The 15757-nt window shown below is 33.6% G+C and overlaps 2 protein-coding genes across 2 annotated transcripts in view; both read left to right on the plus strand.

The window, feature by feature from the left end:
- LOC127865630 (uncharacterized) overlaps nt 1–11461 on the plus strand; it is a 114779-nt gene extending 103318 nt beyond the window's left edge. The window contains exons 22-32 of the mRNA XM_052405513.1: nt 5481–5566; nt 5745–5763; nt 6007–6233; nt 6534–6761; nt 6917–7046; nt 7323–7400; nt 8806–8829; nt 9533–9669; nt 9950–10087; nt 10406–10562; nt 11316–11461. Coding sequence (XP_052261473.1) covers nt 5481–5566; nt 5745–5763; nt 6007–6233; nt 6534–6761; nt 6917–7046; nt 7323–7400; nt 8806–8829; nt 9533–9669; nt 9950–10087; nt 10406–10562; nt 11316–11461 — 1370 coding nt within the window. The remainder of the gene's footprint in view (nt 1–5480; nt 5567–5744; nt 5764–6006; nt 6234–6533; nt 6762–6916; nt 7047–7322; nt 7401–8805; nt 8830–9532; nt 9670–9949; nt 10088–10405; nt 10563–11315) is intronic.
- Nucleotides 11462–12248: 787 nt separating this feature from the next.
- Nucleotides 12249–13850, plus strand: LOC127865760 (uncharacterized). The gene is made up of 2 exons (XM_052405707.1): nt 12249–12355; nt 13109–13850. Exons 1-2 carry the CDS (start codon nt 12319–12321, stop codon nt 13657–13659), a joined length of 588 nt encoding a protein of 195 aa, XP_052261667.1. The 5' UTR covers nt 12249–12318; the 3' UTR covers nt 13660–13850.
- The last annotated feature ends 1907 nt before the right edge of the window (nt 13851–15757 follow it).

Consider the following 15757-nt stretch of genomic DNA (forward strand, 5'->3'; position numbering starts at 1 on the left):
TCATCATCGTCATCATTACCATCATCATCATCATCAACTTCATCATCATCATCATCATCATCATCATCATCATCATCATCATCATCATCATCATCATCATCATCGTCGTCGTCCTAATCCTCATTCTCCTCCTCCTCATCATCATCATCATCGTCACAATCATCATCATCATCATCCTCATCAGCATCATCTCATCATCATCATCAAAATCATCATCATCATCATCATTAGAACCAACAGCATCTCTATTATAGCAATAAACTTATCACCAGTGTTATCATAATAACCATCATTTGTATCACTATTTTCAGCATTGTCATCAAAACTGCGTCGTCTTAATTATAAAAGTTTTTATTACGATTGCATCATAAATGAACGCTTATTGAATCCTGATTTTGGGATTTGAAAATCTGATGATGGCTCACATTGTGTTAATTGATTGTTATCTCCGAATGCATGTATTCTTTATATTCCATGACAATCCATGCTTAATGCTTTAAACATTGTCATATGTCGGCATACAATTTGACAATCATTTTTTTAATTACCCATCTCTTTAGGCTCGGTTTAATGACAAAGGAATCGAACCGAGGACAGGCGAATGACAACATATTGAGCAATAAAAATGACTGAAGTTCATGTCAAGATAACGTCGAAAATATTTCAGTAGATGATATAGATAATGTACTCATGCTATGCGTACTAAACATTTACTTTCAATCGAATAACGATTATGAAACGCAATGCTATGATTATTTAAATTTCTTCTCGGCTGGCTTCGTTAGCAATTTTTAAACATTTACATTCATCGAAGACTGCAAACTTCTACTCGTTAAATATTCTACCGGCTTAACGTCTTAACTTGATCAAACCAGAGACTACGTCTCTGATCAAACGTAAGCAAATTCAGTTTCGCCGATTGGGATGGGGGCGTAGCATATGCATATTACTTACGTTTTAAATAGAATAGCAAACACAAATTCTCTACCAATCGGGAATCCTCGGACAATTCCGCCATAACGTCGATCGTGCCCACTGTCCGAAGCGTTCAGATTGATTCTCTACACGTTTTGTGAACCTCATTAGATGGTTATCGCATCGCATCGATATCGCGTCGGTTATCGCGCAGATTATGGAATGTGCTAGATGGCGGAACATCCAGTGGTTCAAGCTGGTACATTACAGGTTCGCAGAGAATCGGCATTTTTTTCTTAATTTTTTGTTCAATGTGTGAAAGTTGTTTTGCCACTTTTTGTTATTCGGATCTCTACATCTTTTGGGGAAAAATCCTCTGGTACAAACACAGCATGTCCATTTTATGAACGTATGATAGTTTTGTAATAAAATATTAGTATACTAAATTTTGAAAGGTCGTTAAACGGATGAACTTAGTTAGTTCCTGCATATTAGTTTTTCTCTCAAGAAAACTGTTTTCTCGAAGCCGATTGCCTTAGAAAAACATATAATTGCTCTCGTTTTACCCTTTACACGATAGAGTTGTATAACATTACGATGATAAAACAATTTAGCAGAATCAAAGACCTATAGATTACACAGATTGGAAACTTCGCGCCTTATCGGGCTATCTCTCGGCGGGGTCACGTGGTCGAGAAACTGATAAGAACACTTGGGATCAGCAGACGATTTATTCCATGCATCAATCGGAGTAGTCCGGAGATGGCCGGTGTATCACGATTGCGATAAGATAGCGACGCGTCAGTAGCAACGGCTACGATTATCGAGAAAAGTTATGCGAAAATGTTACGGCGCTGTAGAAAGGCGGCTGTAACTTGGTAAAAAATGATCCGATTTTCATAAAATTAAGTTTCATAGAAACATGAGTAATTATGTTTTTATAAAATCTCGATTTTATTTACCTACAATAAGAATTCATAATGCCGCGATCATTAAAGCAATTGCGCTAAGAACTTCCAAATCGCGGCGAGAATGCTGTTGAATAGTTTATTTGAAAGGCTTTTGCTGATAAAATATTCTTGTATAATTTGGTATTTCAGACAGTTAAAACCTTATAAAATATTATTATTTCAAAAAGGATAGATATATGTGGACACATAGATCTAGGTCTCTGATTAAAACAACATTACAGTATAATAAATGCTATGATCGTTCGATCCAAAAACGGTTTTAGTTCGACTTATTTCAATATTGATTGTGTAGATTTTTTTCAATTGTTTAATTCTCTTTTTATTGAGATTTAATTCATGAGTTATAGGTTATTAAAGTTTTGTTTGTAATCCAGTTTTTTTCTTTTGGTAATTAAATTAAGCTTTCAGTATCGTGGGCTAGGATTTCGCGAAAAGAAAAAAACAAAAACATTTCACGCGCGTGTTAATCGTCGGATCAATTAGCGAACTGAAGATGCTTTGTGTGTTTTTTCTTTACTCTTGAGAATTAATTAAAGGAAGGGATTCTTACTTCAATTATCAGTTTGCGTTGTTGATTGATTTTAATTGTGTGATCAGTGGCCGCGGCCGGCGAATTCATTCTTTATATGTCATTGTGATGTCCAATTAAGGTAAGTCTTTGTTGTGAATGTGTTAGATTTTAATATACTTGTTTATAATAGTACGTTATAAACACAATGAAATGCTGTATAAAACTGTTTAAAAAAAGGCTGTTCTCGATTGTGTATCTTATAAGTTGGACATACTAGTACATATTTTGGATTTTACATTTTTAAATTCTGTATCATTTGTGCAATCATGTCGCGTAACAGAGACCCTGATTTTTTCGCTTGGAGTGATAGTGATTTAGACCTTGATGAGCTTTTTGAAGGGGACTATACTGACAATGACTCTGTTTGTACTGATAAACATAGTGTTAGTGTTGATAAGAAAGATATATATGTGTGTCCAATTTGTTCACGAGAATACAAGACTATATATATTTCTTACTGTAAGAGGTTTTGCAATTACAAAACTAATAAATAAGAAAACTGAGAAAAGTGCAAAAAATGACAAGAAAACATCCGCCAGCCTGAGAGATGCTTTAAAGTCACTGAATACCGGTAATTTGAAATAAACTGGGACTAAAGGTCTGTACCAGAAGTTTAACATCAGGACTATCAGTATGGGAATATTGAAACTAATAACGTGTGCTCTGCTATTGCTTACGCTTTTAACAATGACAATTTGTGGTTTTTATAGTCATCTCACAGCTTTTGTGTTTTAATAGTAAGCTCACAGCTATCTGTTAAAATATGTTTGTATATTAACTTGCATGTGTAACATTGACAGGAAAACTGGTAATACTAATAAAATAAGATATTAAATGAGAATCTAAACCCATACATTGTACTTTCATCTAGTTCTTTTATTCATACCAAGATAAACATATTACCCAGAATAAAAATCTAAAAATCTTATTTCTTCAATTTGAGGTGAATAATGACAAAGTTTTTCACAATGAACCAAAGCACGTTTGACAACATGTGTGTATAATAGGGTAAAAGAGTTTAAAATTGTACCATCTTTGTACAAGGCCAAAATCCTTTAAAATGAACATTATCCTACAGTTTAATTAATTCATACCAAGATTAACATATCACCAAGCATAAAAATCTGACTTAATCTATTTGTGATGAAAAATGAAAAAGTTTATCAAAAAGAACAAAAACACGTTTGACAGCTATCTTGTACAACAGAAGAAAAGAGCTTAAAATTGTACCAACATTGTATAAGGCCAAATCCTTTAAATTGAATATTTTCTTGTAGTTTGTTTAAATCTATTCTTAGATTAACATATTGCATAAAAATCTTACTTCAACGATATGGGATGAGAAATGGAAAAGTTTTCACAAAGAAACAAACCACTTTGGCGACAGGTGTGAAAAATTATTGAATGAAATAACAGTATAAAATTGTACAAAATGTACAAAGGCAAAATCCTTTAAAATGACTTATTTTCGTCTACTTTTTATTAATCATACCTAGAATTACATATCACCAAGCATAACAATCTGACTTTATCGATTTGGGATGAAAAATGAAAAAGTTTATCAATAAGAACAAAAACACGTTTGACAGCAATATTGTACAACAGAAGAAAAGAGCTTAAAATTGTACCAACATTGTATAAGGCCAAATCCTTTAAATTGAATATTTTCTTGTAGTTTTTTTAAATCTATACTTAGATTAACATCTTGCCTAGCATAAAAATCTTACTTCAAATATATGGGATGAGAAATAAAATAGAAAAGTGTTTCAACAAAATACAAACCACTTGATTGAATGAAATAACAGTATAAATTGTACAAAGGCAAAATCCTTTAAAATACCTCATTTTCGTCTACTTTTTATAAATCATACATAGATTAACATCTCACCTAGCATAAAAATCTTACGTTATCAATATGTGATGCTTAATGAAGAAGTTTATAGAAAAATGCTTCGGGCCTTTCAATTTTTCAAAAATTATCGAAAATGAACGAATCCAGTGTTCTCTTTCAAATTCCGATAAATTAATAATTAATTAGAATAATAACTACCAAAACCTAAAGAATTATCAAGACAGAAAATAAATACTTATTTTTTATCACACAAAAAATATTCAATATGTCTTTTTTCGGAGACCGACTTTGCTCACTACGTAAAGTTCGTAACGTTGCGCTTTCAGGCATTAATTGCTCTGCAAACTGACAACCGAGCGCTAAAAACACTAATTAACACATTAATATTGTTAATAACAATATCAAAATAATATAAACTAACCAGATCATGCTCAGAATACCCTACGACATCAAATATTAACGACTAATTACGAAGAATAATTGTTTGCTTTATAAGAAAATGGCCGACAGCAGCTGGAACAGGGAATAATCTACAGGTACACCGGCATCTCCAAAATCAATGTCACGTGACCCGCGTCCGCCGATAGATATTATCGCATATCGCTATAGCGGAGACGAGAGATTCCAATCTGTGTAATCTATAGGTCTTTGGCAGAATTCATGTCCTTGTAGTTCTATATACTAGAATGCCTTTTGCGAGCAGAAATACAGAACATGTTAGACCAAGTAATTTTAAACAATAAACGGAACAATGCAGCATGCACCCTTTGATAGTGTGTAAAGTGGCGATTAATATACCAAATTAAGCCGACTGGCCACATCATTGTACAATTTTCAGACCATTGTTTTCATTCCTTTGTAGACATGGCTTGCACACCGGAAACGCATGATGCTAGTACACTTTTTTTTCCAAAGTGTTACTTTGAGTGTTATGAGTGTTACTCATAGACAATCGTCGAATTTACAGACATTACAGACATAACTTGCATAGTTAGACCGAAACAAACCTTTACATATAGACCATTTTGCCGTTACATAAATATACTTTGTCAAGAAAGAATGTTGTAAACTCTGATCATTTACATGTATAATTATGTTTGTAACTGGAATATAATTAATCATAATTATCCTTAACACATGTAATTATTACATTATTGCATTCCGACGGCAGATCATACTCAGAATTTATATGCGAGGTCGATACAGTCGGAGTTAGATCGTAAAATGTCGCCAACGTATATGCTTGCGCTTTTCATGGTAAAGTATACCTTACCTTTTACTTGTGAACATCTCAATTCTGAAAACGTTTAACTAGCATTCAGATAGTTTATGTCAACATACGTTTACAAACGTTATCCCGTAATATTCATGTTAACATTACATAGCCTTTACGGAATATTCTTACGCTTAATTGTGTTGTTTTTGTTTGTTTCAGGTATTTTCTACAGCTGCTGGTGAGTAGTTCATTCTTATTGGTTTTATTTCATTCAAACATGTTTTAAGAGTTTTTGAAAAATAAAATAAACATCCTGAATTTACACACATCGTCGAAATGTATAATTGCGGTTTAATTCATATATGCATTTGCGAAAACAAAGAAATTGTAAATTGTGTATATGTGAACTTAAAGCTGTGCTAAACCTTTCTTGACCTCAAGTTTATAAAGTGCAATAACATGACTTCATAATTGTTTATAGGCAAAGAGTTATGTCCAACACCTACAGATATTGCGTTCATAATCGACAGCTCTAGAAGCATCTGGTATAAGAATTTCAATCTTCAGTTGGAGTTCGTCAACAAACTTATCAGCAAGTTTAAAGTCAGTCCGACAGACACGCAAGTCGCCGCTCTTACGTTTAGCGACAATGTTGTCAAACAGTTTCATTTTAAAGACTTTAATAACGCGGAGGACGTACTTAAAAAGGTATGGCGATACTTTTTCAAAATTGTTTCTATTACTTTGTTTCTTATTTAAGCAAATATTTGAAATTGTTTCATTCGATTCAATTGTAACTTTTGTATTAATTGCCTAAAACGATTGTATAGATTTTAAAACAACTTTTTTCGTACAGTTGACAATGCATAATTATACCGGAAACAATGTTTAATGGCATATTGGAAGACCGAACAGGCAATAACTAGTTTGTATAAACTTAGTATGAATATAAAATATATTTCATTCGAAAATAATATTTAAATGTATGTATATCTATGGGTCCATTAGGTATCAACGATTACACAGGACAACGGGGGTCAGACTAATACACACAAGGCCCTCGAAAAGGCGTTGAGCGACCTCTTTGCTCCCGGAAACGGCGTGCGCGAAAATGTCCCGCGAATGTGTATTTTGCTCACCGATGGAGACAGCACCTATCATACTGCAACACTAGCAGCTGCACAGGCTGTGAAAGATGCCGGCATAAAAATCATCACAGTTGGGATCGGAAACGAAGTAGGGGTCAAAACTAGTCTTTGTAATTGCTTCACTGTCTTTTGTTTAAACTTATCTTTTGTCGATAAATAAATAATGATATGTTAATTCAGAGGCATACGTTTTCATTGTGCGTTATTTCGACATTGAGCTTAAAAACATAACTCTCATTCCAGGTAAATATTAAAGAGCTTGAGGCTATAGCAAGCTCCCCAGCTAAGCAGAATTTCTATAAAGTAGAAGAGTTCAAAGATCTGAAGACCATGGGATATGAAGAACTTATTGGCAAACAAGCATGTCCAGAACGTACGAAAGTTTTCGTATAATTGTTTTTTAAACAGATATGAGAAATCATATTTGCATCCATGCATGCAACGGTCGCTGTTTTGACAAAACTTTGATTCTACGCTACTGTCAATACATTGTATATATATTATTCATTAGTTCGTTCAAAAAAAAAACAAGCTGTATTGCTTTTACATTTTGGTAAAAGTTGTTATGTTTCACTTGTTACTTAGCAATTTTATTTATTCCCATTCGTTTATATTGGTTAATAGAACATTATAATTTCGAATACCTCAGCAAAAACAACGACAACAACTACAACAACACCGGAACCAACAACTACAGCAACGACAACAACGGCAACAACGACTCAAAGTAAGAACGTTTTCATTTACTTCGTAAAAAAGATGTAGTTTAAATAAATACGTTTGAAAATGTGCAATCGTACAATTGTGTTATCACCGTTACCGTTATTTAATATTTGGTAGATAATAAGACCTTTTTACTTCAAAATCTTAAGTTGGTTGCTTGATGCTTTCTCATGCTGAAACAAAAATATATAGCATTTCGTGAATGTGTCCAAGATCCATGTATGCAAAACGTGTGTTCCATGCATGTACATATGCGCATTGGTAAGGATACAATACAAAATATGATAAACTTGATACTGATCACCACAACTTTGGAAAAATTCTGCTTATCTGTAGGTATGAACAACGCCAACCCATTTATTCGAATGATAATCGCATTGAAATATGACGGTTGATATGTTATACGGATTTTAAAAATGTATTTGTGTGAGAGTTTTTTTTTATAAATAAAATGCAAGTCTGTAAATCGAAACTATCTCGATTTGCGCAACTTTGAAAATGTTTGTCTTAACTAGAATTAATCGTGATGATCATGTCAGATCTCGAGGTCAATCGTAGAAGTCGATTGAGTCTTGAAACATTTATAAACGGTTCAGAAATATAAATGATCAGCCTAAATGTTAAGATCGAATGACATCTTAACTAAGCCCATCAACTCGTGTATTGTCGTAAATCGCAGACAATCGAAGGCAAGACAAAACGGAACGTTTTTTAAGATGTGATGTTTTCTAAAATAATAAATGAAAACGATAGATAATCGGACTGCATTTATACTGTTTTGCACCAGAAGCGGCTCAAACAAGGAACACAATCGATATAATCGTTAAGGATACAGCAAAACAAAAATTGCACCGTATTTACACGGAGCACCCTGATTAATTATGCATATTGGAAGAATTTTAAATACAAACAGTTACGTATTGATTCGGTTTACAAGATTATGATGGAGGTCAATGCGTGGACCGGCTCGAACTTCTCTAACGGACCTTATGTAATCACAATAAATATATAATTATCTTTCATTATGACAATAAACACACCATTTTCTGTTTCGACTGAAATATGTCTATATAAGGTTCACTCCTGATAAAAACAATACACTATTTTAAAGAGCAGAAATATAACAACATGGGGTCTTGTTGCTAACAAAAAATATAGCACTGCGTAGTTTCAATAGATAAATAAATAAAATAATCTCTAGCCGTGTGTTAAATGGTCACATAGTATATGTCACACTAACATTTTAAAACACTTAAAAAAAAATACGTACTTGAGTATTGGTGCATATTTCATTTATTATTTTGTTATCATTAACTTTTAACAATTGCTATTTAACAACAGATTAAACGGCATACAATTTCTGTCCTTATTTAGTACTTCAAAATGAAAACAGTTTGTATTTGTTTTAGTGCAGCAAGAAGAGCCAGACAAAAGTAAGTTAGACTACTCAATTGTGTTTGGTAACTTTGGCATTCATGCATGAACTATAAACAAGAATGGTGACAACTATATAATGTTTAGTATTTATCTGTCATCATGCTTTTTGGCTTATTCATGTCGAATGAATTGACAGACTATAATTAGTATGCTGACATTTCCATTCCAGAATTCATTGATTTATTCTATCGTTGTTTGAAGACAATTAAATCTTTGATAGACAATGCAAATTGTGAATATTTATGACTATGTGATGTTGTCATTAAAAAATAAAATTAGTTTTAACATACTGTTTACGTTTTTCTCTCGTATAGTTTAATTTATTAGTTAGCCGTGCGGCAGTTTTGTATAAAAACGAACATGATATTCGACAATAATTTTTACTTTTAACAAGGCGAAGCAACGCGATCTTAATAATTTCAGACTTATGAATTGCCACGTGAACACACATAGTGTTCAAATGGTTTATGCTTACACTTGCGTTTACATCCATGGTATAAAATACAACAGAAAAATTTAACACTGAATAAAACCCAATAAAAACATGAAAACAACTCAGTAAAATATGTAATCAAGTAAGGGTATTTTAAGACATGGCAAACGGAAACACACACAGTGTTTACGCGTTCCTTTAATTATTTTTTTTGTATTTTAAGTTTCTGATACCATAGTAATTAATGCAATCACATCGCTTTACAGCCTGCCAAGGTAAGGAGGCAGACATTGTGTTCATCGTGGACAGTTCATCCAGTATCTGGAATGTTGACTTCGAGACACAGAAAACCTTTATTGGCGACGTCGTCAGCCACTTTGACGTTGAGAGTGGGAAAACTCGGGTATTGAATTCAGCGCTTGTTATTCGTTCGATATTTTACGTTATAACGTTTTACTTAAAAAAGGACATTGTTTAAGCATGCATTTGCGTTGTCGGGTCGAGTGATGAATGTTGGCTACAAAGTAGTAGTTATATTGTTTATGTATTTTGACATAGTGCTTATTGATCACACGATAGAACACAATATTATTTTATCAATTTGTTTTTGCTGTTGTTTTATTCGGAAAACTGATTTATTGTAACATAACAAAATATGTCGATGCATATCCGTGTTTTTCCAGGTCGCCCTGATAGCGTTTAGCAACGAAGCAGTGGTTAAAATACATCTCAACCAATACAGTACAAGAAAGGAACTTATCTCAGAGATCGCTAAAGTTACACAACCAGGTGGTAGCACCAACACTCACCTTGCACTTGAGGTACGTACACAAGTGGATTGACAAACGTAACATTACATTTCCAACAAAGTGACTATTTAAGTTTCAAAAAGATATATAAAAAATATGCTTATTTTCCGCTAAACATTAATTTAAGACGTCAAAAACAAATATTTAAATTTGATTATTTTTGGAAAAGAGTTTAAGACATGACGAAATCATCCATCTGAAATGCACTTTGTTATATAGAGCACCTAACAATACATCACAAATCGGTGCATGGTATAGTATGTTCTAAATTTCAAAATAAATTCATTATAATGTATTCGATGTCCAATAACGATTGGTTCCCGCACAAAGTTGATGCTCAGGGAAGTCTTCTCGACAAAGAATGGCGCAAGGCCAGGGGCAGCTCATATTGCTGTGGTCATTACGGACGGGGTATCATCCAGGCCGGACGAGACAATGCAGCAGATTGAGCTCACGCATAAAAGCGGAGTCTATGTGTTTACTGTTGGTAAAGTATTTGCTCTCCTATGTATTTTGAGGCTGAATAAGTGTTTACTCAAATGTATATCCTTATAATCATTATAGTAATTACCTCTTAAATGGTGCTACGCTTCTTGCCATCTGTACCTGAACTCCATTATTTTCAGAACTTTTCATAGCTTTTTTAACCTTAATCTTTACTTACATAGTTTAGCGGTCGCGTTATTACAGAGAGAGTTTATACCACGAGTAAAATATTTATATATATATATGGTTATAACAATATGCGCAAACTCATATCTCAATTGTTGAACAATATTTTTGCAAAATATTTTAGTTTCATGACATAAAAATAGACACATACAATACCCGAATTTTACGTGCTGAAGTCGAACTTGTGCTATGGATTCTAAGTCTTCCTCGCGATTTAGAGCTCCCGAATGCAATCACCGTTCGAGAAGCATTTTTATATTCTTTGCAAATATACCGACTACTGTTCTTTTCGAGACACAGACTCAAGAGCACTTCTACAAGCCTCTTTTCGATACAATCAATTTAAATTTAATTAATTAACCTTAACCTTACAAAACGTCAATTGTGTGCTTTGGTCTTCCATCCTTCCTTGATGCTTATTATCTAACAATTAAAGTATTGTTGTTTTGTAATCGTACATGAATCAAAGATCTGTGAAATGCCTTTGCGTTGTCGGGTCAACCATTTGGGTATATATTGTTCCGACGTGTTGTCAACTTTGATACTCAGCTTCTTATTATCCCTTTAGGTGTTGGAAACAAGACTGACAAGAGCGAACTGGAAGCAATGGCCTCCAAACCTGTGTCTGATTTTTCATTCGTGGTCAATGGCTACGCCGCACTTCCGAAAATTAGGGATCTTTTAGCCTTCAGGACATGCAAAGGTAATCAGTAACACATTTGTTTATGTCATGATTTATTGATTTATTATCTCTTCAAACTAACTGTTCAATAATTTATCGTCTTTTGCATTTAAATACGTGCAACAAAGTAAAATATATTTGCCATTTGAAGAATCTGCTGAGCTGAAATTAATCTAAAGAATTACATTCCTCTTTCCTGTAAAGGTCTCACGTAGGAGAAATGTACCATTACATACATATGTGCTTATGTGTCATGTTGGTGCATTATAATAACAAAACATTTAAAATAACAATGTTGGTGTTCTCTTCCCACGTTCAAAAGATTTGAAACATTTGTTCTTAGTGTCAAGAGTGGTGACAAATAAACACGAGCATTATGCGCATACGAGAAACGTTTATAACATATGCTTAAAGAACAATGTCTGTTATATATCATAAATGAGCCAAACATGTTTCCATAATGTCCATTTGTTGCATATCATGGTAATAACACTTTAAGAAATGTAAGCTTGCTGTAAGTGTGTTTAACATTATCATTTGTTAAGACAATTTTTTGCATTAAGCGTCCCAATGCGTTTACTCCTGTTTCATAGTTGGGTGTGTTTATTGTTTATGTGTTGTCATGTTAACTACATTTTTATTTGGTTAATGGAAATTGTGTTCTTTGTAATAAATTTAAAAAAAGAACTCCCCGAGAAAAGGTTAATATCCTGAGTGCAGCTTCAGATTGTTTATATATGTTTTAATAATGCATATATTAATATAAATATGCTGAATTATCTCCTACAAGTTTTCACAAATATTTTCCCATCTTCAAAATCGTTTACATTTTATGTACTTGTTGGTTTAAAATTGTAATTTTAAAATTGTAAATATTAAATATCAAACGATGATGTCTTGTATTGCAGTTCCGGATGATCAGCCAAGTAAGTAGACACAATCAGCACGTTGCTAGATCACATATAAATTTGAATTCACGTTCATGTCGTAAAAGTGAATACTAGGCTAGTAAGGCTCAGATAGCCAGAATCGCGGGTCTTTATATAGCATAGTATTTATACATTGAAGAGAAATAAAATATGTCGGTAAAACACGATTGCTTATGTATTTGTTTCAAGATTATAAGCGAATTCCTGGGGTCGGATTGGCAAAAGCTCTATACACAAAACCATTTTTAGTTCACATTATTTTTTAAATACGCCTTTCGATGCCAAAATGAATATGAAACAATCGTTCATCGGTTGCATTTTGTGTTACATACTTTCCATTTTCTTTTTCTTACTTTTTAAGGAACGTATGTAAATATATCAATATTTTGAAAATGTATTTATTAAAGAAACTATGATTGGTTAAGTCCTAAATTATTTTAAATAATTCAAAGAAATATAAGAATATAATGTCAAAATTTTGCCTCGGCTGATATTCGAAGTCATGTCCATAGGAGCACATTGTAAGGCGCTTCTAATGGAAAACCTTTCATAGTATTTAAACGCCATGTTCGTAATGCACGCATTTCTCAATGAATGATCGATCAAAAAAGTTTTTACAGCTTTGAATGTTTATCCTTTGATTGATATTTTGCCATAATTGCAACAATAATTTGTATATTAGCCTTAAATCATGAGGTGTGTTTCATCTTTTTTCGTGTATTGTCTTTCAAAAGCTTACCTTTGTTCTAGCGTGCTCGTCTGACTTTATGGGTGACTTTATGTTTGGAATCCACGGTATTGGAGGCGACTCAATGGACCACGTAATTGAGTTCATCAAACACGTAGGTGGCGCTTTCAGAAACTCAAAGAATATTCGTCTAGGCCTGAAAGAAAGTTGCAGAAATGCAGATTTGCCTCTATCAGATTATTCTGGAGACAGTGACTTTGCGACGGATGTCCAAGAGCAAATGGTTGAAAGCGCGGCAGATCTGCTGTCCGGAATCAGAACTTCTTTCGGAAATGTCCGCCCAGATGTCAACAGGGTATCGGTCCTGATTCTGTCCGGAAAGATCGATGACATGGAAAAGGCCTTCTTGGAAGCTATGAGGCTTAAATACAGCACTCGAGTCATCGTGGTTGGTGTGGGCAAGTCAATAGACAGGGATCAGCTGATGAGGTTAGCCAGCTATGAGAACAAGGCAAAGCCTGATATAAGCCACGTGTTCCCAGTCGACTCTTCCGCTGAACTGTCTGACATTGTGAAGAAACTTCACGTGCTGATTTGCAAAGACAGTGAATAACTCGTCGTTACTCAACTTATCGCCCTATGATACTTTGAATATGACAGACATTTAGTACAAACTATACGTTGTACTGCGTATGAATGCTTTTTACAAAGCATGAGACTTTTATCGTATGTTAACAATAGTATTGGTTTTCTTTTTAATTCACCTATTACGCGGTTATTTAATAAAAATATATGAGTAATAAACGTGTGTTGCTTTCGCTTCATAATATGTAGCTCCCTATGCATACGATATTCAATCAATCAAGTCAGCCACCAGAAGGTGTAGTGCACATTGGACACAGTAAATTACAACTTTTGCAATGCGACATTAAAACCAAACAATTGGTGGCTTGGCTCGCATTGACTATGGTTCATGTTACTTGCTTGTGAATTACTTGAGATTACTTGATGAAACTTCATAATACCTTATATCCATCTTCCGTTTTTACTAACCGATTCTTAGACGTAAGTCAAAAATAGAGAATATTCGTAAAACTGCAATTTCCTATAGCAACTTGTAAGTTATGTCTAGCATGACACTTAACATATACTTAGATTATTCTTCAGAACAGTGTGCTTAAAACAAAAGCGCCATGTTTAGGCTGTATATATTCAAACCCTCAAAGTTATAGGCGGAAGTCCATTTTTATTCTTAAGTCTAAGAATGGATTGGTGAGTACTTCGGATTGCGTATGGTGTGTATTTATATTAATGTCTAAAAATAAAAACGGAAAAAATCCGCTGAATAAAGAAACAATATATTAGGCTATTGTAATTAATTTTCACACTGAAACCTCATTACGAGACTTCAAAAGGTGGTGATGAATGGGTTGTAGCTATTGTCACCATACAAACGATTTTCACTAAACTTGTAAACATTAAATGTCATTATTGTACTGATAAATGTTTTGAAAAACGTGATCTGGACGACTAGCTTTATTTAAGAAATTGAATTCGAGTCTTGGTAAAACATTGTCAATAAAATAATAGAAACGTTTCATTAAGTAAAGTAAAAGTTAATTTTATTTTCATGCATGTACAATCTAGCTTAGTTGTTTTCAAAATATCTTAGCTCAACAGTTACGTTGTTGGGAGTGATGATGACTTTCACAGTGACCCTTCTTACCCTATACAGAATCACATTTGATGTCTTCATGTAATGTTTCTATGTTTACGGTTTTAACAAATTTAATAATTCGTTTTCGAGTTAAAGCGCACAGACCAACACTATTGACCCTATCGCCAAATCCATACACTTACTTAAGAAATGAGTTCTTTCTTCTATCACAACCCTCAAACATCTGTCAGTTAGTGTCCGTTTTCACACGTGAGACAAAAATTTTCTTATATATTAGAGGCATACATGTTTACATTTGCTAAATTGCGCATATTGCGCATGAACAAACACACCTATACAAAAGTTATATTCAACTGTAAATTTTCACAAAGAAAACATATCATTTTATTGCGATTGTAACACCGTATTATCCACAAAGATTGGAAAGCCAATACCAATTGATACCTTGCCACAATTACACTCTCTGCCATTTATACCAGATATTTGGTATGAAATATCATTTGTTGATTGGTAACATACTCGTTCACAACAAAATGCTCCTTGAGTGCACGCGTTGTGTAATAATATGACTATGGACACAATGAATTATCCCTCACACAGAACAACCGCAATCAGACTTATACACACCTGGAACTCGGGGTGTCGTTGACTGATCTCTTTGCTGATAGATTGTCGCGCGCAAGACTGTGTTGCAAATCTGAACAAGATAAGTATTGATGCAAAGCATCAAAGGGCGTCGGGAATTTCAGGGTAAAAGGAACTCAATGAAGTTACATGGAAATATTTTTTTCTTCTGTAAATATTAATATATTGGCCGATTATTTTAAACAAAATTGAAAAAGATAGTGGTATAACCATTATCTATGATTTTGTGTTGTAACCCCCAAATATTTCCTAGTTCATTTTATTAAGATTGGTTTCCTTTTTTTACTGGCATCCATGTGCAGTTTTCATTAATGGAACAGAGCTGTGTAGGTTTGATTCTGAACTTATTCTAACGTTGCTCGTTTACGATAGGGGTTGAGTACTCATT

This window comes from Dreissena polymorpha, chromosome 2 (assembly GCF_020536995.1).
Source record: "Dreissena polymorpha isolate Duluth1 chromosome 2, UMN_Dpol_1.0, whole genome shotgun sequence".
Classification (NCBI taxonomy): Eukaryota; Metazoa; Mollusca; class Bivalvia; order Myida; family Dreissenidae; genus Dreissena; species Dreissena polymorpha.

Bases quoted from the DNA above. Each gene is read 5' to 3' on its own strand.
- LOC127865760 (XM_052405707.1), top strand. From the start codon at position 12,319: ATGATGTCTTGTATTGCAGTTCCGGATGATCAGCCAA. The intron at 12,356-13,108 runs GTAAGTAGACAC...CCTTTGTTCTAG, and splicing joins AGTTCCGGATGATCAGCCAA to CGTGCTCGTCTGACTTTATG.